A 19441-nucleotide genomic window follows, 5' to 3' on the forward strand; every position below is an offset into this window, starting at 1 on the left:
CAATTAACTCTTAAGGTTTCAACTTTTATTTACAAAAATGTAACAAACAATCTAAAAAAAGATACTCACAAGCTGTTTGATTGCAGCTCAGGGTATGAAAAAAATCACAATCTTACATTACCTACTAAAAAGTTGGACCTTTGTTAAGACAATAAAAATACCTTATAGATTTGGAACCTTCAACACTAACTTCAGAATACTTGTGTCACATACAAGATGGTTTGTGGTAAATAGAAAATGCGGGTAAAGCTAAAAATATTGTTTTAATGGAAACAATATCTTGCACATTGCATAATACAAGGACTTAAAACACCAGTTAGTGCAGTGTAACAACACATGCATTTGAACATTATCTTGAGTCATCATTGAGTCTTAAAGCAAATGTAAGGATCTTTCATTTTGTGTCAGTTATGCGTCCCTCTTTAAACAAAGCGGTAGGCTATGTCTTATTCATTTGCTAATCCTGTTCTGTTCATGCGTGCATTATTCTCTCTACAGAAAAATCTCCACTTCCTTCATTTTGACTGGTAATTTAAAATTCGCTGACACTCTGCCAGGGAAAATGTAAACCGTGGCTCTTTCTGTCAGTGTGCTGTAAATTTCTTCATCAGAATCCAACTCAGTGATAAGCAATAATAGAATTTTAGGATCTTCTAGCTGATGGTTTTGTTTGCTTTCATAATCCTCAAAGATCCTTTGGTATTTAATTGATACTCTAATTACCAGTTAAAAGCTCCTCAAATGAGGTAAAATCATATTTATGTTTCAGCAGGCGGAAAAGTGCCACCACCTAATATCCTGTCTTTTATTTATGATAAATATGCATCTCATAAGTACTCAATCCCGGAGGAACATTTTCTATTTATATCAAAAATAAGATTTAAAGACTACATTTGATCACTTCAGTGTTTTGGGACCTGTTGCCTCTGAAGTGGTGTCTGTCTGTTCTAATACCTCGTCCAGCTCCGTCACAAAGTGCTTTAAGGAGTCCAGGCAGCGCTGTTTGATCTCCAGAAGGCTCTCGTCCAGTGGAGCCTGCAGCAGATTATCCAAACTGGGTTCCTTTGTCACCAGCATCTTCACCACTGTGCGAAATGTCTCACAGTCCTTCCTGTAATGCTGAAGCGAAAACAATCACACCAGGAATGTCAATATTCATGAAGACACGATGGAGCGTACAGATTAAAGAGTATGACACATATAGATTGCTATTTGCCTTTATGAGATAGGACAGTGGAAAGAATAGGAACTGTGGGAGGAGACAGTGGGGATGACGTGCAGCACAGGGCTGATGGTCGAGGATGAACCTGGGGCCGCTACGTTGAGGACAGAGCCTCTGTACATAACGCATGTGATTTAGCCACTGAGCTTAACCGGCAGCCTTTGCTCTGTCTTTAAACAAATTCGATAATTTGTTTTTTGCCGACTAAACATTAAAATACATGCAGAAAAAATAATGTATTATTTACCAGCCCGTTGAGCAAAATAACCTCACAAATAAGGTAGCACCTATAACTGACAGCTCTTTGAACACAACAGACACCTGACTGTGAACCTAATGAACCCAGTTCTGCTAAATTCCATGAAACAAGCGTGTGAATGTGTGTCTATGCAAGCCCATTCAAGTGCATGTCTGCCCATAACAAAAGGGACATGAGGTGTCAAGAGTATGTTACTTGTGCTGTAGCATTCTTTCACACCACCTTGTAACAAGCCTTCACATCCCTCTCAGATTTTACTGCTGACCCAAAATGGCTGTTAAGTTCTTTATTACAGTCCCAGGTGCAAGCTCACAACATCTTTATCACCTGGGGGGGAAAAAAATGTGAGGCCCCTGCACTGAAACCACCGCAAGGTTTCAGGCTCAGCCAGCTAGTCAAGGAGCAGTCTGGGACATTCCTCCAGGGTTGAGTTTTTGTAGCCCAGATCACCTCATAGAAGGAGTCACTGGGGCAGACAGAAGATGTACCTGTGGCTTTAGCGACCACTCGTTTGGCAACTACTCGTAAGACATCAAATCTTATTTCAAATACAGATTAGATACATGTCTCATTAAAACATATCTCTAAGAAATATATTTTTTTACAGAGATTAATGTGTTTTATTTTATAATAAACTGAAGGTAATCACCTCATCAAAAAGAAAACAGTCGAGTCGCAGCTTCCTGAGAGGTTATATTTACACCGCATAACCATTAAAGGAATGTAGGTTGTGCAGGTCTCAATCATAGAATACAGCCTGTTAAATGCAATAAACCATCTTCTTTGGTAACTTTGAAAAGAAAAGAAAAATGCAGCCTGTCGACTTAAATCAGTGTCCAGTCTTGAGCAGAATGTGAGGTTAACCGGTGAGACGGCTTTATTCCAGCGTCCTGTCAGTTATGGGGAAATTTAAAACCACAATTGCTGCGTCTTTGCCTAGATACACATTACATGCTGTGTATCAAGGCTAACTCATATATGTGTAGCCATCAATTTGAATTGTAATCACAAGAGCGTTTGTAAAACCATTATATCCCTGTCACAAGTGTTAACTGCACTTGATGAGAATTTCATGGTTTCGGGGAAAAGAAGTGTGATTTACTGAAGCACAAAGAAGAGGAAATCTAATGTACAACTATGATTCTACAAAACTTAAGGATTATTTTTTAAGCTTTTGCCTTTATTTATCGGACAGCTGAAGAGAGACAGGAAATGTTGGGAGGAGAGAGTGGGAGATGACCTGCAGCAAATGATCAGCAGACCAGGTGAAAGTGCCATCAGTGCGTCGAGGACTGTAGCCTCTATGTATAGGGCGCCTGCTCTACCACCTGAGCTGAATCATCACTCTGATTATAAAATATTTAAACACTGACCTGACAAACTGAACTGATCAGATCATACTTTCACTACGAGCAGACTTTTGCACCACATACACCTTTCTCTCGCAGGACAATAAGCTAATCAGCTACAGATTTCTGACACTGGTTACAGTGGTCAGTAGGTTACAGTTATATTACAAATCCTTTACTAGATGTATAAACAAGTAGCCGACCATTTTTATATCTGCCGACTATTTTTAAAAGGATTTATTCTTGTTTTATTCTATTTTTACCTTTATTTTGTATTATTTTATTTTATTCTGCACTATGCAACTCAGGGAGATGCTTCGCTGCTCCCTTGTTTTACTCAATGAAAATAAAGACACATTAATCTTGAATCTAAGAGAAAAAAAAACTTTGCTACAGGTCATTTTTAAGAGGATCTTTTTTTATATGAAAATCTGGGCCGGAGCTCGGCAGGGTGGTGCTTTGAACACACAGAAAAGGTCAAACAGGAAAAATAATAGCACATTCAGAACGGAACAATAATGATGGAAATGATTTGCCTCATGGGAACCACTTATAGCAAAACAAAGGGCACCAAGTCTGAGTACAAAAAGGCTACTTATGAAGAGTAACTGTTTTGTGTGTCTCGGATTAGAACCAATGGAGGCTTAATAAGGTTATGTGACGCACACATTAAAGTTATAATCTTGAAGATCTCCGTTTCGTTCTCTTTGGCGGCACCTGTGGCGATAAACGATAATTGTGGGAGCACACTTCCCAGATATCCAAACAGTGTTGCATGTGCGACGTCCACGGTTGGCTCCGGTTGTAACGCTTGATTTTCCTCGCTGGCGGTCGCTTTCCTTTTTACACTGTTTGCTTCATCTGAGCGTCAAATTTGTTTCTCTTTCTTTGTATTGTCACTTATTTTTACAGTTGTATCTGTAGTCATCGATCTTTTCTTTGTTTGTTCAGCCATAGTAGATTACTGTTAACTCGCAACACTTGCAGAGAGCAGAAAAGCAGCCGCTTAGCTCCGCCTACCCTCTCTGGCAGACCAACCACTGCTGGGTGATGGAAAACGCGTCACTAACTGGGCATTCTGCAAATGCAAAGGCTTTCATAAGTGGGTCATAGACTCAATCACCATTGTATGACGATAGATAGTAACTTAACAGACATTTATTTAAATGAAAATCTTCGAGATTATTGCTTTAAGTGGTGGGAGAAAATAAAGGGTCTTCATTTCCTGCTCTACCTGCTTATTACTGATCTCAATAAATCACAACGCCTCCAGCCTCTAGATCACGTCAGCTCTCCATTATGTCTCTCTTTTTAAAGTTTAATTTCTCTCTCTTTCTCTCGCTCCTTGATAATTCCCCTGCTGAACTAGCTACAGCTTGTTCTTGAGAGTTGGTGCAAACTTATCTGTTCATTCCAGCATCCCTAACCCACATCCTGCACTACAGCCCATGAATTAGGAACAATGATTGCTCCAGTTACAGGGAGCAATTATCAAATGTTTGTAGGTTAGGGAAGAGGGACTTTTACTGTTACAAAAATATTATCAGAGTATCAAACATCCATTACAGACACACTTAGGAAGACAAGTCACGTCAACTCCAACAGAAATATCCCAGACTGTGGGAGATGTTTGGACTCAGTTGATGATTTAATGTCTGCAGATCATGTCAAGCGAATTTGCGGCCGCACATAATAACAGCCTTCAGCCCCGACCACAAGGAAGTGAGAGACGCACGACACGTGTGGCCGGCGAAGCTCAGGGCCGACTTCATTTAGCACACAGGTTTCCGGCAGTCTGTGCGAGCTGTCCTTTCCCGGGAAGCTTTTTGTATCATCTTAAATTTACAATAAGATTCCCAGTGGATTTCCGCACCACGACCTCTAAAGTTTGATTTATTTAGAATTATTTAAAGAGAGGCAAAAATTGCTTCCAGGTTTGAAGATGTGAGAGGAAACATGGGCTTAATGAGACACACACATGTGGTGTATGTCCCGCAAAGCATGTGCCCCTCTAATCACTTGGGGTTGATTATGTTTGCCATCTTTCAAAACAAAACTTTCCTAAGCTGCTCCCAAGCTACAGCCTTTGTTGACAGTGATTACATTTTCACTTCATTATATCCTACACACACAGTTTTACACACTTAAAGGATGTTGAAAGGGGAGGAAAAAGTGGCCTTGTAATGAACTGAAATTAAGCGATTTCCCTCGCTGGCACTGGAGCTTAGTGGTCTGTGAGCAATCTGTCGGTTACATGCACATGACCATGCATACTCATTTGTGTAAAGAGCATCACTTCATGTTTCTTACTCTACTGAACAATCACAGAGCGACTTCAAACACCCTGCTATTTTTGCTGCTCTCATGCTGCTCGAACAAACAGGAAGGGTGCTATTGACCTGAGCGTGCTCTGTGTGTTGTGAGAAAAGGTTTGCAGGGAGGTTCTGCTCAAGTTCCGTCCTCGGCCTGGGAGCCATGAGCTGATCTTTAAGTCTGATACTAAGGGGCCACACAGGACGGGCTGGAGCCCCGAGAGAAACTGCAACACTAGGAGCCTCAAGGTGGAGCCTTTAAAAGTGGGCTCTTGCCCAAATCGGATGTTTGTGGAGGTCCAAATTGTGAACATACTGACAGGAGTGTGCCCGCGCGGGGACACCGGGTGGGGGTTTAAGGGTGAGATTATACATAGGGCACTCACATGGACGTTTAGTGAGGCTCTGTTCAGCGCTGATGCAGGCAGGGGTCCTGCATAATAAGGGAAGTCGGGTAATGACTAGAGGGCTGGTACACATTAGGGGATATTAAAAGAGCCATTTTAATCACTCAGCCTGCAAACCGGACCCCTCAATGGAGGGGCTAATGGCTGAAATGGATATGTTTCATTTGTGCTGATTGAAATGATGAATGGACTCCTCTGAAAATCACTCCCAGGCACTTAGCTACGTTTTGAGTGTATATTTTGTTATTTTACATGCTAAGAATTTGCTCTTTGGTCGCTCACAAGAAAGAGAGAATGAGCTATGGTGACGGGTTTACAAAACAACGGCATGCTGGTCATTAGCTGTAATAAAATGATTTGACATTGCGCAACGTCCTTTGAAAAGCAGTCTCGTGATCAGGGGAGTTTACTGTGTCAATGAAGTTGTTTGAGGTTTCCAATTTCATTTATAACCCTGAAAATATGCAACCAGCTCTGAGCCGGGACAACGATGAGCTCTGCTGGTGTGACAAATCCATTTCTGACTGACCCCTGTCTCGTGCTAATATGGTGATAAAGAGTGTTAAAATAGCCTCATGAGGAAAGACAACAAAAGGACATAGTAGTTCATTTAAGTGTATGTGACTCGCTTGTTTTGCACTGAAACAGACCTGCTCCTACAAACCTGTATAAGGACGACCTAGATTAGGCTCTTCCCATGACCTGATCGACCCAGTTTTGGCAATCGTCAGCAGCGATGGATCGTTGTGTGTTTAACTGAGCCCGGGGCAGATGTTACACTAAAGACGCAGCAGAGGTTTCTGCCTCTCACCGCGTCTCTATGAGCAGTTGGAAATGGCAGGGTAAGCATGTGTGTGCTAATGCCAAGAGACGTACCACACTGTGGGTGGGCCGCCTGAATCCTGCAGGGCAATTCCTGCCCTGCTTTAACGGGAACAGATAAGTGGTACTGTAGTGCGGAGCGATGAAGGGGAGGGAAAAACGCGCGACTCCAAATAGAAAGCCACAAGAGGCATCACAACCCGGGGTGCTAACAACTTTTCTGCTGACTTATCCTCCTTCTCTCAGTTAAGAACTATGTCTTAAATATAACGTGTAGCGAGCCAAAGCACCTTAGTACAACTTTTACATCAACGCCTTGACTGTCGGCCAAATCGTAAAGCAAGTTGTCTGGATACATGACGCATGTCGAAACCATGGTAGAGCCCACACATGTACTGTGGGGCAGCAATACAAAAAGATGAACCCGTTATTAACCTTGTATGTTTTCAGGCTACAATGTCTGCTGCTGCTTCAAAGTATGTTTGTCATTTTAAAGCTACAGTAGGCGACATTATTTCACAAGGTGGTTGGTTTAAATAACACATTCTGGTCATTGCATTTCACTAACAACATTAAGTTGAAACGATGTTGATTGCTGAACTGTGACTGTGAGTGCCCGCCCCTTTGTATTTAGTTTGTTAAAAAATTGTCCAGTCTGAATCAAACAACCAATCAGGGTTAGCTTTCCTAGCCAATCACAGCGACTCTGTACAAACTAGCGTCGTCCGGCTTCTACGTGACTTGTGTCAGCAGCACGCACGCAGGCGTTGTGTCAATCAGGAGCTATGGCAACTTGCGGTAAATTTCCTGTACCTCGCACAACGGCTGCGCTGCACACACCGGTTGCAAAATGCGTGTGCATGTTTGGTGAAGCGGAGTGATACAGAGAGGCACTTAACTCTGTAGGGGACCATGTAAGTTTCTCTCAACAACCGTCTCTGACACACTCTTAGATATATGCCCATGTTCTGTGGTCGTCAGGTGTGGTGTTTAAGAGTCAATCAAAGCTCAGTCTTGTGTTTGAACATAAAGAGTAAACAAGTAACAAATGCCATGAATCAAAAAATGTCAAAGAGGGGCTCAGTGGGTAAATAGGCGCCCAATATACAAAGGCTACAGTCCTCGACTCCTACCCTCGGCCCTTTGCTGCATGTCACCCTTCACTCTCCTCTCCCAATATTTCCTGTCTCTCTTCAGCTCTTCATCAATAAAGGCAAAAATGACATTAAAAAACGATAAGGTGAGACAAGTCCACAGGTTCCCCTTGTTGATTCCCTTGCAGCAGGAAATTTTAAATGAACCCAACATGAAAAAGACTGCATGTTATCACGAGGAAAATGTCACTTAAAGGAAGTAAGAAACAATGTCAACTCAGCGGGAGATTTTTACAGTGAGAAACTTAAAATGAAGCTATTTGCAGTATTATAGGTGATACTTATGCTGGAAGGTTCAGGTAATACAAACACAGTGGGAAAAAGCGACAAAGCGTCAAGTGAATTCACAGAGGTGAGGTCATCTCATGGAGCAAATCTTACTACCTTCTCAATTTCCAGAGCCTTAGCCTTAATGGCCTCCGAACGGCGAGCCTTGAAGTCCTCGTCTGGTGTCGGCTTTGGCTCCACGCTGGCAGCCACCACCTCCTCCTCCGTCTCCGCTACAGATGCAGGAGTTTTTTCCTGGAGGGCCAAAGGTCAAGGGTTAGAGCCGAGGTCACCGAGTTTAGAAGCCGGTTCTGATTTCAAAGTGTTTCAAATAGAGACAACTCCGCTCTCTTACGGGTGTTGAGTTCTTGTTTTCGTACATGTGTCGTTGCGCATGCCGCGTGTCAACAGTAAACAGGAATGAGGGGCCGTATACAGCACGTGATTGAAGGACCCTTACAGGAAGTAAAGGCTGTATACCTAATCTAACATACACAGATCAGAGAGAATTTATTTTGTTCTGTACTTTGCTTTACTTCTTTTTTGCCTCTTTCTGGCTCATTAACTAGAAATAACTTACTGAATGTAATTTACATTTATGTGTAAACGTTACAGGCACAGTTTTCTACCTGCAAAGTGTTTTACTGATGAGATATGTTAAATACATTTAAACAATAATTGCATATATGATATAAACCTCTCCGTTTTTTCCCTTTATTTTAAATCAGCATTTATTATCATCCTGTTCGAATTAGCTTCTAAATATTGTTTAATAGGTTCTATTTATTTCATATTACTCCCTGCAACATGTCCAGTACTGGGTCGAAATGACTGTTTTACCTTTGAAGAACCCGAGCTGTGCGACGGCTCCTCCCCAGAGCTGCTGGGAGTGACGCTGTTAGAAGTGACGCTGTTAGAAGTGCTGCTGCTAGAAGTGCTGCTGCTTGGAGTGCTGCTGCTTGGAGTGTGGCTGCTGATCGCCGGGTTGGGTTTATCTATGGACAAACAATCATGACAGATAGAAAAGAACAGTGAGTAAGACAGTAAACAGATAGCTCAATAAAAGGTTCAGACTAAAGAGAGTCAGCTATAAAAAGTGTACATACATGAGGCCCACCACAGCATTCCGTTATTGAATTTTGCTCTGTATTAGAATAAACCCCGGGGGAGCATCCTGGTGGGTCAGCGGTCTGGGACGCGTGCCGAGGTAACTGCAGCATCCCTGATCCGATGTGGATAGGGAGTGTATTTTATTCCCCTCTCTCTACACGTCTTCCTTGGCTCTCACTGTTTTACGACTTTCTAATATCTGCTAAATGCCACTAAATAATAAATCTTTAAAACACCCCGAGGAACACTTACTTTCTTCTTTGAGGGCTCAAACACACTCACTTATCATAATGTACAATCACCAAACCGAGGCATTAAGCTGAAACCTCTAAATCATTGTTGTATTTAATATTCCCTTGTTGGATCCTCCCACACAATAGTGGTCGAGGAGTTCAGCTGAGCCTTAAGTGAAATATTTTCCTCTGCTGGCTCCAATGTGTCTAGGAAAAAACAAATATGGCCAAGCTGTTTGTTTTTACTCAAGGAATCCCCCATAGTGATAAGAGGGAGCCAAGGTAAAGCCATCTGAGTTTGAGTCCCTCAGCAGGACTACGAAGTTCCCAAATGGTGCTCTCTCCAGGACCCCACAGGGCACTCACAAACTGTACTGTGGACCATAAGGACACACACCAAGTGGATTTCTTAAATTTAGTGTAAGCAACAAACTTGGATTGCATAGTTTTAGTGGGGGATGCAATGTCTCAAGTTATTTATGCAGGTAACCGGGTTTGTCATTAGCTTTTGACTCGTATCCATGTGCATGACAAAAGACTGCAGACAGGGAGAGTTAATAGACTGCCTGGTGCCACTTTTATAAATGGACTGTACTTAAATAGCGCTTTTCTAGTCTTCCAACCACTCAAAGCGCTTTTACACTACATGTCACATTCACTCCACACACTGATGGCAAAGGCCAGTCTCCAATAAGGATCGAAAGGCATTCATACACCATTGGCCACGCCTTCACAAGCAATTTGGGGTTCAGTGTCTTGCACGATGACACTTCGATATGTGACTGTAGCAGTCAGGGATCAAACTCCCAACCTTCCGACTGATTACAATCCAAAGTTTGAGTGAAACTGTAGAGAAAGGTCTGCATTTCACGCTGTAGGGAAGAGCTCTGCTTTGTCTATAAAGACTTGTTTCCATCCAAAGTACCCACAACATTTGGTCCCGGGAACTACTTTCTAAGAAACTGAAAGTCTGTTGCTATCTGCATTTACATTCCCAATTTGTAATTCCTTTAAGATTAAGTATATTTTATTTTTATTAAACCCTTATTTTATCAGGTAAGTCCAATTGAGACCAATGATCTCATTTTCAAGGGAGACCTGGCCAAGACAGCAGCATAAAAGTTACAGACGCAACACATCAGCGACAATGACCACACAGAAGATGTGCATACGTGTGTCAAAACATTAAAACATTATAATGCCTACGCACAATTACAAGAGTTAATCGAGTTGTTCACCATTGGACATGAAATGTGACTTCTGTTTCAACGCAACAACAAATGGAAAATGTTCAGTGCTTAGAAGCCTCACTAGCAAAGTTCCTTTATCTTTGAAAAGTTCCCCTAAGCAGGAACTTTTTGACAGGTCCCTGCAACAGAATTTAGACACTGTACCCTAAAGTCGAAACCTTTGCATTCCTTCCACGCTCCTGTGGTGGAAACACAGCATAAGAAAGTAACGGATGTGTGTAAATAAATGTGTGGCGGTAAAGTTACGACAGTGAATGTTAAATATGCTTTCTGATAACCCATGTAATGTTTTCTCTTGGATCCGGTTGGTTTAATAAATGTAAACGCACTGTGAGAAGGTGTTTATCAGGCCTCTTTCTACACCTTTGGTTCTGAGCCGTGCAGGCGTTGGGCCCACGTGGAAGCAGCCACTGTGCTACTCACCAATAAAAGTCATCATTGATCAAGATTTGTGAAAGAGACATTGTACACAGCTTCAGTGTGCACGACAAGAAGAGTACACACCTTATATTTGCGTACTTTGCTGTGTTGACCTAATTAGTCTACCAGATGGGATCAGAGGTGGGAGGTACAACTGTTCTCAGTTTTATTGCATCTTCAAAGGGAGGTGAAAACAGAGCTCAGCTTTTAACACATTAATATGTTTATGCGTCAAAGCAATGGAGAAATTAAAGTTCTTTACCTCAGACGTATAACAATGGTTTTGTCAGATCATTTTAAAACAGGACTTTGTCTGATATTTATCCATAAACTTCATTAGCTCACCACTACTAATTAAAGCCTTTAAAAGTAACAAAAGAAGGCGTGCAAAATGACAGACCCAGAGTGGTTTTGAAGGCATCGTTAAGTCAGCGCATGAGCTGAAGAAAGGGTCAGGTTCTGAATCCAAAGCCAACCCACCCCAATAAACCCAAAGGTATCCTTTTCCCAGCGTCTGAAAGTGTGTGTGAAGTTAGTGTAATTAACATTTTAACGTGTCGCAGCACACCTTGACCCCTCACATTGCGCACCACCTCTGAAAACAGATGCTTCACCTGGGGCGGCTTAATTACATTTATAGTTATGCCTTTGTAAAAAGGGAACGTTCTCTCTATTGTTGTCATCACAGTGAGTTTAACAGCTGTGAGGACACGATTGTATTTAGTAGACATGGATAACTTCACAACTCCACTGCAACACTCCCATTATCTCTGCTCCTTTAGGTTTTGCAATCACAGGGTGTCAGGGGGTGCTGAAGTACAGGTCAGACAGCTTGGCCCGGAGCTGCTTGTTCTTCACAGCAGATTTCAAAGCAAAGGTATACTGGACACTTTGTATTCCTCTTTCAGAGTTCTACAAAATATATCTCCTTACAGCTTGCTTGATTAGATTAAAAATGCCACATCATTTTAAGATGGTATAATGATTACTAAAATACATGAGTTATAAGTGTAATAAAAGAATCTGCCATGGGACTGTAAGTGGTGTTACATGCACTCATTCACATTGACACTGTCGTACTGGGCTCTCAGTCAAAGGGCTAAGAGCAAAGCACCTAGCATTGTATTCATGCTATTATACCACAGTGACCACATTATTTATATTCATGAGCCGGTCTGGAGACATGCGGCAAAAACATGTTTTGCAAGAAAACTTGTTTGAACTCCAAAATATTTCCATAAGACAGCTCAGTGTGTTACGTGATTCTGCTTGTCTGGTAGGACTTCCTTTCATACCTAGCATAGCTGATCACTATGCAAAAGGTGCTTACGCCTTTGGTTGTAGCCTTTGTCCCTGTCGGGGGAGAAGCTCCTGTTGCTGCTGTTCGATCCAGAGCGGGCTGGTGGCTGGTGGGCTTCCCTCCTCGCTGGAGATCGGTCCCGTTTCGTGACTACAGGTGGAGAGCCCCTGCGTGCGGCGTGGTCTTCTCTGCGGAAAAGAGGGACAATGAAAAAAGTTAAAGAGTCCACAGATTCCTCGCAATGTGTAAAGTTCATATAACTATTGATCCTGTAGGGCAAAATAGTGTGGCGTTTAAAAGTGTGCTGCTCTTAATAATAGGGTTAAATTATAGCCATGATATAGGAGGATAAATTACATTCCTAAAATGTATTAATTGTATTTAGTATTTATTGTGCAGCTCTTTCATTCCCTTATTGTACATATTTTGTATTATATCTTATATATATATATTGTTTTTATATTCTTATTATTTATTGTTTATTCTTATATTATTCTATTTAGGTTCCCCAACAGTAGGGGTACTGCTGCTCCTAGGTACCTACTTTAAAAAAAATTCTACCTCTTTGTTTATTGTTCTGCACCTAAACAAGAAGTCAGATTCCTTGTATGTGAAAACCTACTTGGCAACAAACCTGATTCTGACTTAAAGAATCGGAATCATCATTTTTCCTCCGAAGCTTTCCCTGATAATAAAGCTAACTGTCGTGTCCTCTTGGACTTTCCTAATAAGTGACAAAAGGCCTTTTTCTGTTTGACAGGCTGTGGAGAAATAATGTCATTGTAATAATAGTAATAAAGCACTGGCAAACAAATGTAAAAATATGTTATGGAAAACATTGAACATTACTTTCTCTTAATACAATTGCAGAGTGGAATTAAATTTTGTCAATATTGACAAAATTGGAAGTCCACTTAGAAATCAAACAATCTCAAGCCCTGCCTCGTCTGCAGAGTTTGTTATATACTGGATATATACTGGATGCAAAAGGTAGTAATGGGGCTTTTCTGTCCGACACTGACCTTTGAGGAGGTCCTGATCCTCGACCTTTGTTGCGGAAATAAGGACGAGCTCTGCCATTTTTCCTTAAAAAAAAACATTTAAGAAATACAGATGATCAATGTCAGGCAAAGCTGCTCAACAACTGTTTTGTAAAGAGAGTTCCTGGCACAATGTGATAAACAAAGGAATAATTTTTTTGCTGTCTTTTCAAAATGCATCATTTTTGTCATCACTGCTTAGGAAGAAAAGGTGTTGCATCAGTGATCAGATGTGTAATGGAAACAGAATACATAGAAGACAAACTACAAAGACTTAAAGTCTGACAGTTGGACACACTTCAGTCTTCCTTTACTACAATCTGTCTCAATTGTATGCCGAGCTAAACTTCAAACATGGAGCTGAAGTCACAAAGCAATGTCTCTAAAACTGTTACACTACCATGAAATGTGTAATGACCAATTTCTGAGGCTTCATCTAACATGTGACATGTGACAGGCCTCACACAAGTACTGAACCTTCATTGTTTCACTGCACCTCGTTCTTACAATTTTCCAGACTCCGAGCTTGTGTCCGAACTACAACCTTTGGGCCCAGAGGTATGAATGACCCAGAGGCACCTGGTTTTCATGACCCCTAGCTGAACTCAAGCCACATCTCAAACAAAGAGCAGGTCTAACAAGGCCTCAAACTTTTACGACTCAGGGTCTGTTTGAAGTAGCCGAGGCTCGGCCTGCCATTTGCCAAACACTGAAATGTCATCAAAGACGTACAAAACTAACATCAAAAGGCTACAGATAGAAAAAAAAGTTGTTTACTTTATTTAATTAAAAAACAAAAACCCTGCAGAGGGTAAGTCAAGTAAATCATTTGTCAGACAGACTTTCACCAAGAAATGACCACTTTTAAAGACCAGCTCCAGTCAAGTTTTAAGACATATAAAATGCTCTGCTTGAAATTATAAATTGCAAAATATGTTTAATTAGCTTGTAAAAATCCTCCCACGGCATCTCCTCCTTCTCCCTCTTTAAAAAATCCTGAATCTGCAGAGTCCCCGCCCACTATGCACATTTTAAACCGCCCACTTCGTCGTGAAAACAAAACACGTCTCTGCCATCGTTCAGTGGCAACTTGTTGAAGCTTAGCTAGCTTGAAATGTAGTAATTAGTAGTAATAACGTTAACATTAGTAGTCAGTAGTGAGTTTGCATCAAATTCCGATGATGATTACAGCCGACTCGCGCATCGCCGAAGTGGTTGCCATAGGTTACACATAATGATATGTATAGCCTCACCCCGTCCATTAACAGGATTGGCTCCTTAGGTTTGTGACGTCTCAAACCTGCCAATCTGAAAACGTGTTGTTCAGCCTGTCCTTGGTACACTGCAGTTTAAAAGCAGACAGGCCCAGCCATGGAGATGACTGCTTATGTTGTCCCTGATATGTCTTGTAGCACATGAAGAACACCACATGGAGATGTCTACAAGGTTTAACACGTCACTTTCACTGGAGGAGGTCTTTAAAAGGCAACGTCTTATTGCAGAGGCAGAAATATACTAAGTGAGGTGTTTTCTTGATACTGACAGTCACTCCACTAAAAATATACCAGAACAATGCGATAATTTGGTGAGTCATGAAGCCTAAAAATAACTGTCGCTCTCAAGAGACAAAACAAACTAAGAATAACTAAGTGCACCTTTTTTTCCCTTTGCTGAAAAAAAAACCGTTTAACACTTCCTGCTTTCTCCTATGAGAGACAGCATGAAGGCAGAGACAATCAGCTCACAGGAGAAGCTGAACCATACTCCTTCATCAACACATCTCAGGCCTGTGCTGATTCATAATAATGATGAGACTTTATTACATGGGTGCATACATTGTAATGTAATGCAGAAAGGACCAAAAGAGACACAACAAGACAGACACTGGTCAGAGTATTTGAGATGTGTGTGGGTGTTTAACTGAAGAGGGAGTAGTCCAGCTGTTTTTCCTCTCAGGGTGGGGTACAGGGGGGTGAGGGGTGGAGTTATTGGGCTGAGTGAGTAGACACTAGTGCCCTTTGTCCCCCTCTCTAGCCTGGTATGACTCCTGGAAAGGGGAGCCAGGGCCCGTAAACTGTTGGTATGTTTAAGTGGGCAGGGTGAGAAGAGCGTCTGTTGATGTAGGAGTTATAACTGCTGCTCTGAGTGGGGTTAAGCTCTTCAGCTTAATTTAAGAGCTGTGTGTTCACAGCTTCCTAGATGTATTTAACAAAGCTACACTTTTCTGCCATCACTTTTGTCAGAGCAAATATTTGTAACAAGTTAAATTCTCTGCTAACCTTCGTAGGAGTAAAGAATGAAAAAAAATCTGTTGTCTGAAGACCTTTGACCTTTTTTAACCCAAATTTCCCTCAATGATAACGTGTGTAAAGTCAGCCACACAGCGTGAAAATCATCACTCTCTATCATGCTAATGATATTCAAATTGTCAAACACTGGGCTCTGCCTCCACCTAGTGGTCATTTTCATGAATATATGAATTATTTAGTAAAGCAACTGACAAAGTTTGAATGTGCCAAAGCATTATTCACGAATAGAAGGATCAATATTAATTACCTTGAGCCTAACTGATGCCTCAAGTCATCTCTGGGATAACTCTGTTGGGAGTACGGGCTGTCCTGGAAAACAAACACAATCACAACAAACCTTGAAGGTTTCCTTGGTGCTGACACATGAGGTGATTACATGTGGTGCCAAGATGTACAGCCATGTACCAGTGGAGACAGTATAGAAGAAGTTGGCTTATTACGATGGATGGAACGATGCAAAATTTGAGGGATGCACGATATTGGATTGTTTGAGGATATCCCATATGCCGATATTTTCCAACCCTTTTTGACGATTTCGATACCGATATATTAGGCACATGTTTTTTTCCACCTTATTGCAGAGAACATCAGGCCTCCCCTGTAGTGGAATTGATATCATGCCTACTCTTATTGTAGTGGCCCACTGGCAGATGCAGAATTAACATAATACAGTGCTTTTTAAAACGTACACACTCACTGGGCAATATAAGAAAACTACTTACACTTAGGTTATGTACAAAATGTCATATTCATTTGTATGTGACATTTTCTTTCAAATAAAACTAATATTCGTCAGGCTTTTTTAGGGAATCATCGCACATTTAGGCATAATTAAAGCGTTGTTTTATCCGCGGAAAATATCAGCGGAAAAAATGACATATCTGCCGATACCGATACGTCATTTTCAAGCCTAATCTGCAGATACCAATAACGTGCCGATAATATCGTACATCCCTACAAAGTTCTTTTAGAAATAAATTAAATGAATCAAGGTTTCATTTTGATCAGCTATAAAGTCATTAAACTATCCAACACTTAAAAAGCCGCTCTGCTCTGGCTGTAGTCTTATAATCTTCTTCGCTTGTTTTCAAACCTAAAACACACAACAGATTTTAGTATAAAACCTGCGTTCATTTCAAAGCTTGTCTTACATTTCGAGGTGGTGACGAGTTTCTGCGGAAATTGCCAAAGTTTGGGTTTTCATCATAGTATCGACGATCGTTGGGTGGGTAACCTCCTTCATCATGATAATCCCAGTCGTCCTGATAATTGCGAGGACCCTCGTACCACTGGTCTTCATCATAGCCTCTTTCGTACTCGAGCGCTTGCCGAGGCATCGGGTTCCTCTTTTCGACAATATTGACAACTCGATGGACTGTCACCTAAAAAGACAAGAAGACATGCAGTTCAGAGTGTTCAAGAGTTCAATGTACATGTAATCTCCCAAATTCAGATTTTCTTAAGAAGCATATCACAAGACTGCAACGTAGGACACAGCATCATGATACCAAAGACTTAACTACCCAGTTCTTGTTTTTTTTTTCTTTCCAAAGGGTCAAACTAATAAATTATGGCCATGCAAAACAACATCTTCCCTTACCTCTCTTGAATCCATTCCTGAGAAGTGCTGTTCATATGCGTCTCTAATTGAATGTCGACCACGTCGGAAGGCCACTAAGAATAAAATACACAAATAAAGACAGTGTGTTATTCAGAGTTCTAGTTCAAAGGCCAGCTGTAAAGAAACTTTAACATTATGCACACCATTTTACAAAGGTTTGACTTTCTGTTGTAAAATATTTGAAGTGGATTATATAGATGTTTAGTGGAGTGGAGACAACACAACACTGTTCTACAGGCAGAAAAAACAAATGCCTATGAGTGGTAGTAGGTAGCAGCTGAGCACCTTTCTATCCAGCCGTCCTCTATGTTAGCAAATGTAAACCACAAATTCACATCACGCATGGCATTCTGACAAAGTTTAATAGGCATATCATTTGGACAGAAACTATTTCAGGTAGGCTCTTAAATATATGACTGAAAGTTTTCTCCTTCTTTTACCCAGTGAATTGACCCCCTCTTTCTATCATTTTCAGCCTTGGCATCTTTAAGATACTGGAAAATGTGCAAAGGGAAAAGCACAATGTTGTATAAGCTCATATTTACATGCCGAAGATGTACATTCAAATTTAAGCATGCTGGAAAAAGCGACTGTAACGATTTTATTCCAGTTAGAGGTTGAGGTCTGTATGCAAAACCACTCGTGACATTATTATGCTTGTGTAACATGCAAATATGTAGCCTAGTTGTTTTCACTTACTGTTGAAGGAATGACTTGTGTTCACTGTCTGGTGTGCAACAGATGTCTCAGCAGAGCATAAAAACCTATCAGAAGGAAAAGGGTAAAGCCTTATTCATCCAACTCAGAACTGTCAAATTTACCACAAACCCGAACACATACAAAAACAGAGACTTGTAACACATTCACGACTCTGCCATAACACTTTGCCATTTTTAGCCTTTGGGCACAGGATAGCGTAGTTGTGGACATTCCAAAACCATGTTTTTCATTAGTTCCAGGGACTCTTCATACATATGACTTCTAGAGATAAGTGCTGTTTATGTTTTCTATATTATAATGACTGAATAACAACACATCCTATGGCATTAGCACTGTTGTTAGCAAAGGTAGCTAACTAATTAGCATTATGCCAAAAGAGGAAGTCGTAAGAAATTCACTCACCATATGATTTGAATCCTTCTTGTCAGACAGTTTGTTACATATTTTTCCTATCGCTAAAAGACACTTGCTTTTACAAACAAGTTACGCAGCAGTTCTGTCATGAAAATGTGTAAGTAAAACCAAAACAACCCTAGCTTGGCTACAGCACCCCTACACCTTTTTTCTTCTTCCCTTGTTGATTAATGGTAGCTGGAAAACAGCTTTAGGTACATTACCGCCAACTGCTGGATTGAAGTTAGAATCATGGCGGTTGCTACACACTATTTATTTATTTTTACATTTTTTGTTTTCCGGTGTTCTTCAAAAGTCTGAAACTTGATCTGTATCCTACATCGCCTGAACTTCTCTTCAATATGTCTCTAACAAGTGCTGAACGCCAATACATAAACGCTGTACACTCGTTTTCTTGTCTGTTCTTCTTCACGGAGCACACTTCCTGAATAAACACAGCTCTGCCGCCCTCTGGTGGCGACTAGATGGAATGTCAAAATATTCCAACGTTGGCCTGAAGTGAAAGACTTATTTCTTTAGTTCAAGTACCTTTATATCCCACAGTACCTTTATGCAAAGTTATTAAGACAAGAAATTTAAATTTAAGTATCAGAAATAAAAGTTTCCAATAGGCTAAAGAATGGGCTATTTTAAGCAGCATTTATTTTGGTCTTGAGCTATTTCTAAACATTTTTACTGCAGGGAAATTTAAGCTATAACAATGTCTTCAAGTGTCTAACCTTAGCACGTGATGTCTATACAAAATCATAATCTTAAATATATCTGACTTTTGTTGTCCAAAAAATTAAGTAGCACTAAAAGTACATTATTTGACTCTGCGTACATACAGTATATTGGTCACTCTATGTATGGTGTATATTGCTCCTTATATTCATGTTTTTCATATTTCGGATACTCACGGATGGACATAGTAATCTAGTATTTAAGGGTGCTTATTTATATTATACATTATTGTACGTTTTTATACTACCTTCTGCTGTGACAGTGTAGTTTCCCTGTGTGGGATCGAATCAGGTTAATTTGATCATTTCTTGTACAGAAATACACAAAGGACACTTACCCCCAAATATTCTAAAACACTTAATTATTACAAAGCAAAAAAGAAGAATTAAATCCCATCAATCACTTTTATTGTCAATTATGTGCCAAATCTATTTTGATTAATTCAGTAATTTCTGCCTGGCATTGACTGAATTGCAGGGTTATAAACAGCACGTATGTACAGCTTAAGT

The 19441-nt window shown here is 40.7% G+C and overlaps 1 protein-coding gene across 1 annotated transcript; it reads right to left on the reverse strand.

Annotated features, from left to right (window-relative positions):
* Window positions 1–6: 6 nt before the first annotated feature.
* On the reverse strand, window positions 7–18460 carry LOC138612663 (periphilin-1-like). Its single transcript, XM_069686037.1, has 10 exons — window positions 18198–18460; window positions 17775–17839; window positions 17055–17128; window positions 16606–16836; window positions 15702–15763; window positions 13128–13190; window positions 12136–12293; window positions 8633–8787; window positions 7910–8047; window positions 7–1119 (listed from the first exon to the last, which is right to left on the reverse strand). Coding segments are annotated over exons 2-10 (1104 nt in total). The 5' UTR covers window positions 17776–17839; window positions 18198–18460; the 3' UTR covers window positions 7–897.
* Window positions 18461–19441: the final 981 nt, after the last annotated feature.

Source organism: Semicossyphus pulcher, unplaced genomic scaffold, assembly GCF_022749685.1.
Source record: "Semicossyphus pulcher isolate SPU_LCO1_2020_fin unplaced genomic scaffold, fSemPul1.0.p SCAF_8, whole genome shotgun sequence".
In the NCBI taxonomy this organism is placed as follows: domain Eukaryota; kingdom Metazoa; phylum Chordata; class Actinopteri; order Labriformes; family Labridae; genus Semicossyphus; species Semicossyphus pulcher.

Bases quoted from the DNA above. Each gene is read 5' to 3' on its own strand.
- LOC138612663 (XM_069686037.1), bottom strand. The intron at 13,191-15,701 runs GTAATTAATATT...TTTTTTTTTAAG, and splicing joins AGGCATCAGTTAGGCTCAAG to GAAAAATGGCAGAGCTCGTC. The intron at 12,294-13,127 runs GTCAGTGTCGGA...TCTTTTCCGCAG, and splicing joins GGATCAGGACCTCCTCAAAG to AGAAGACCACGCCGCACGCA.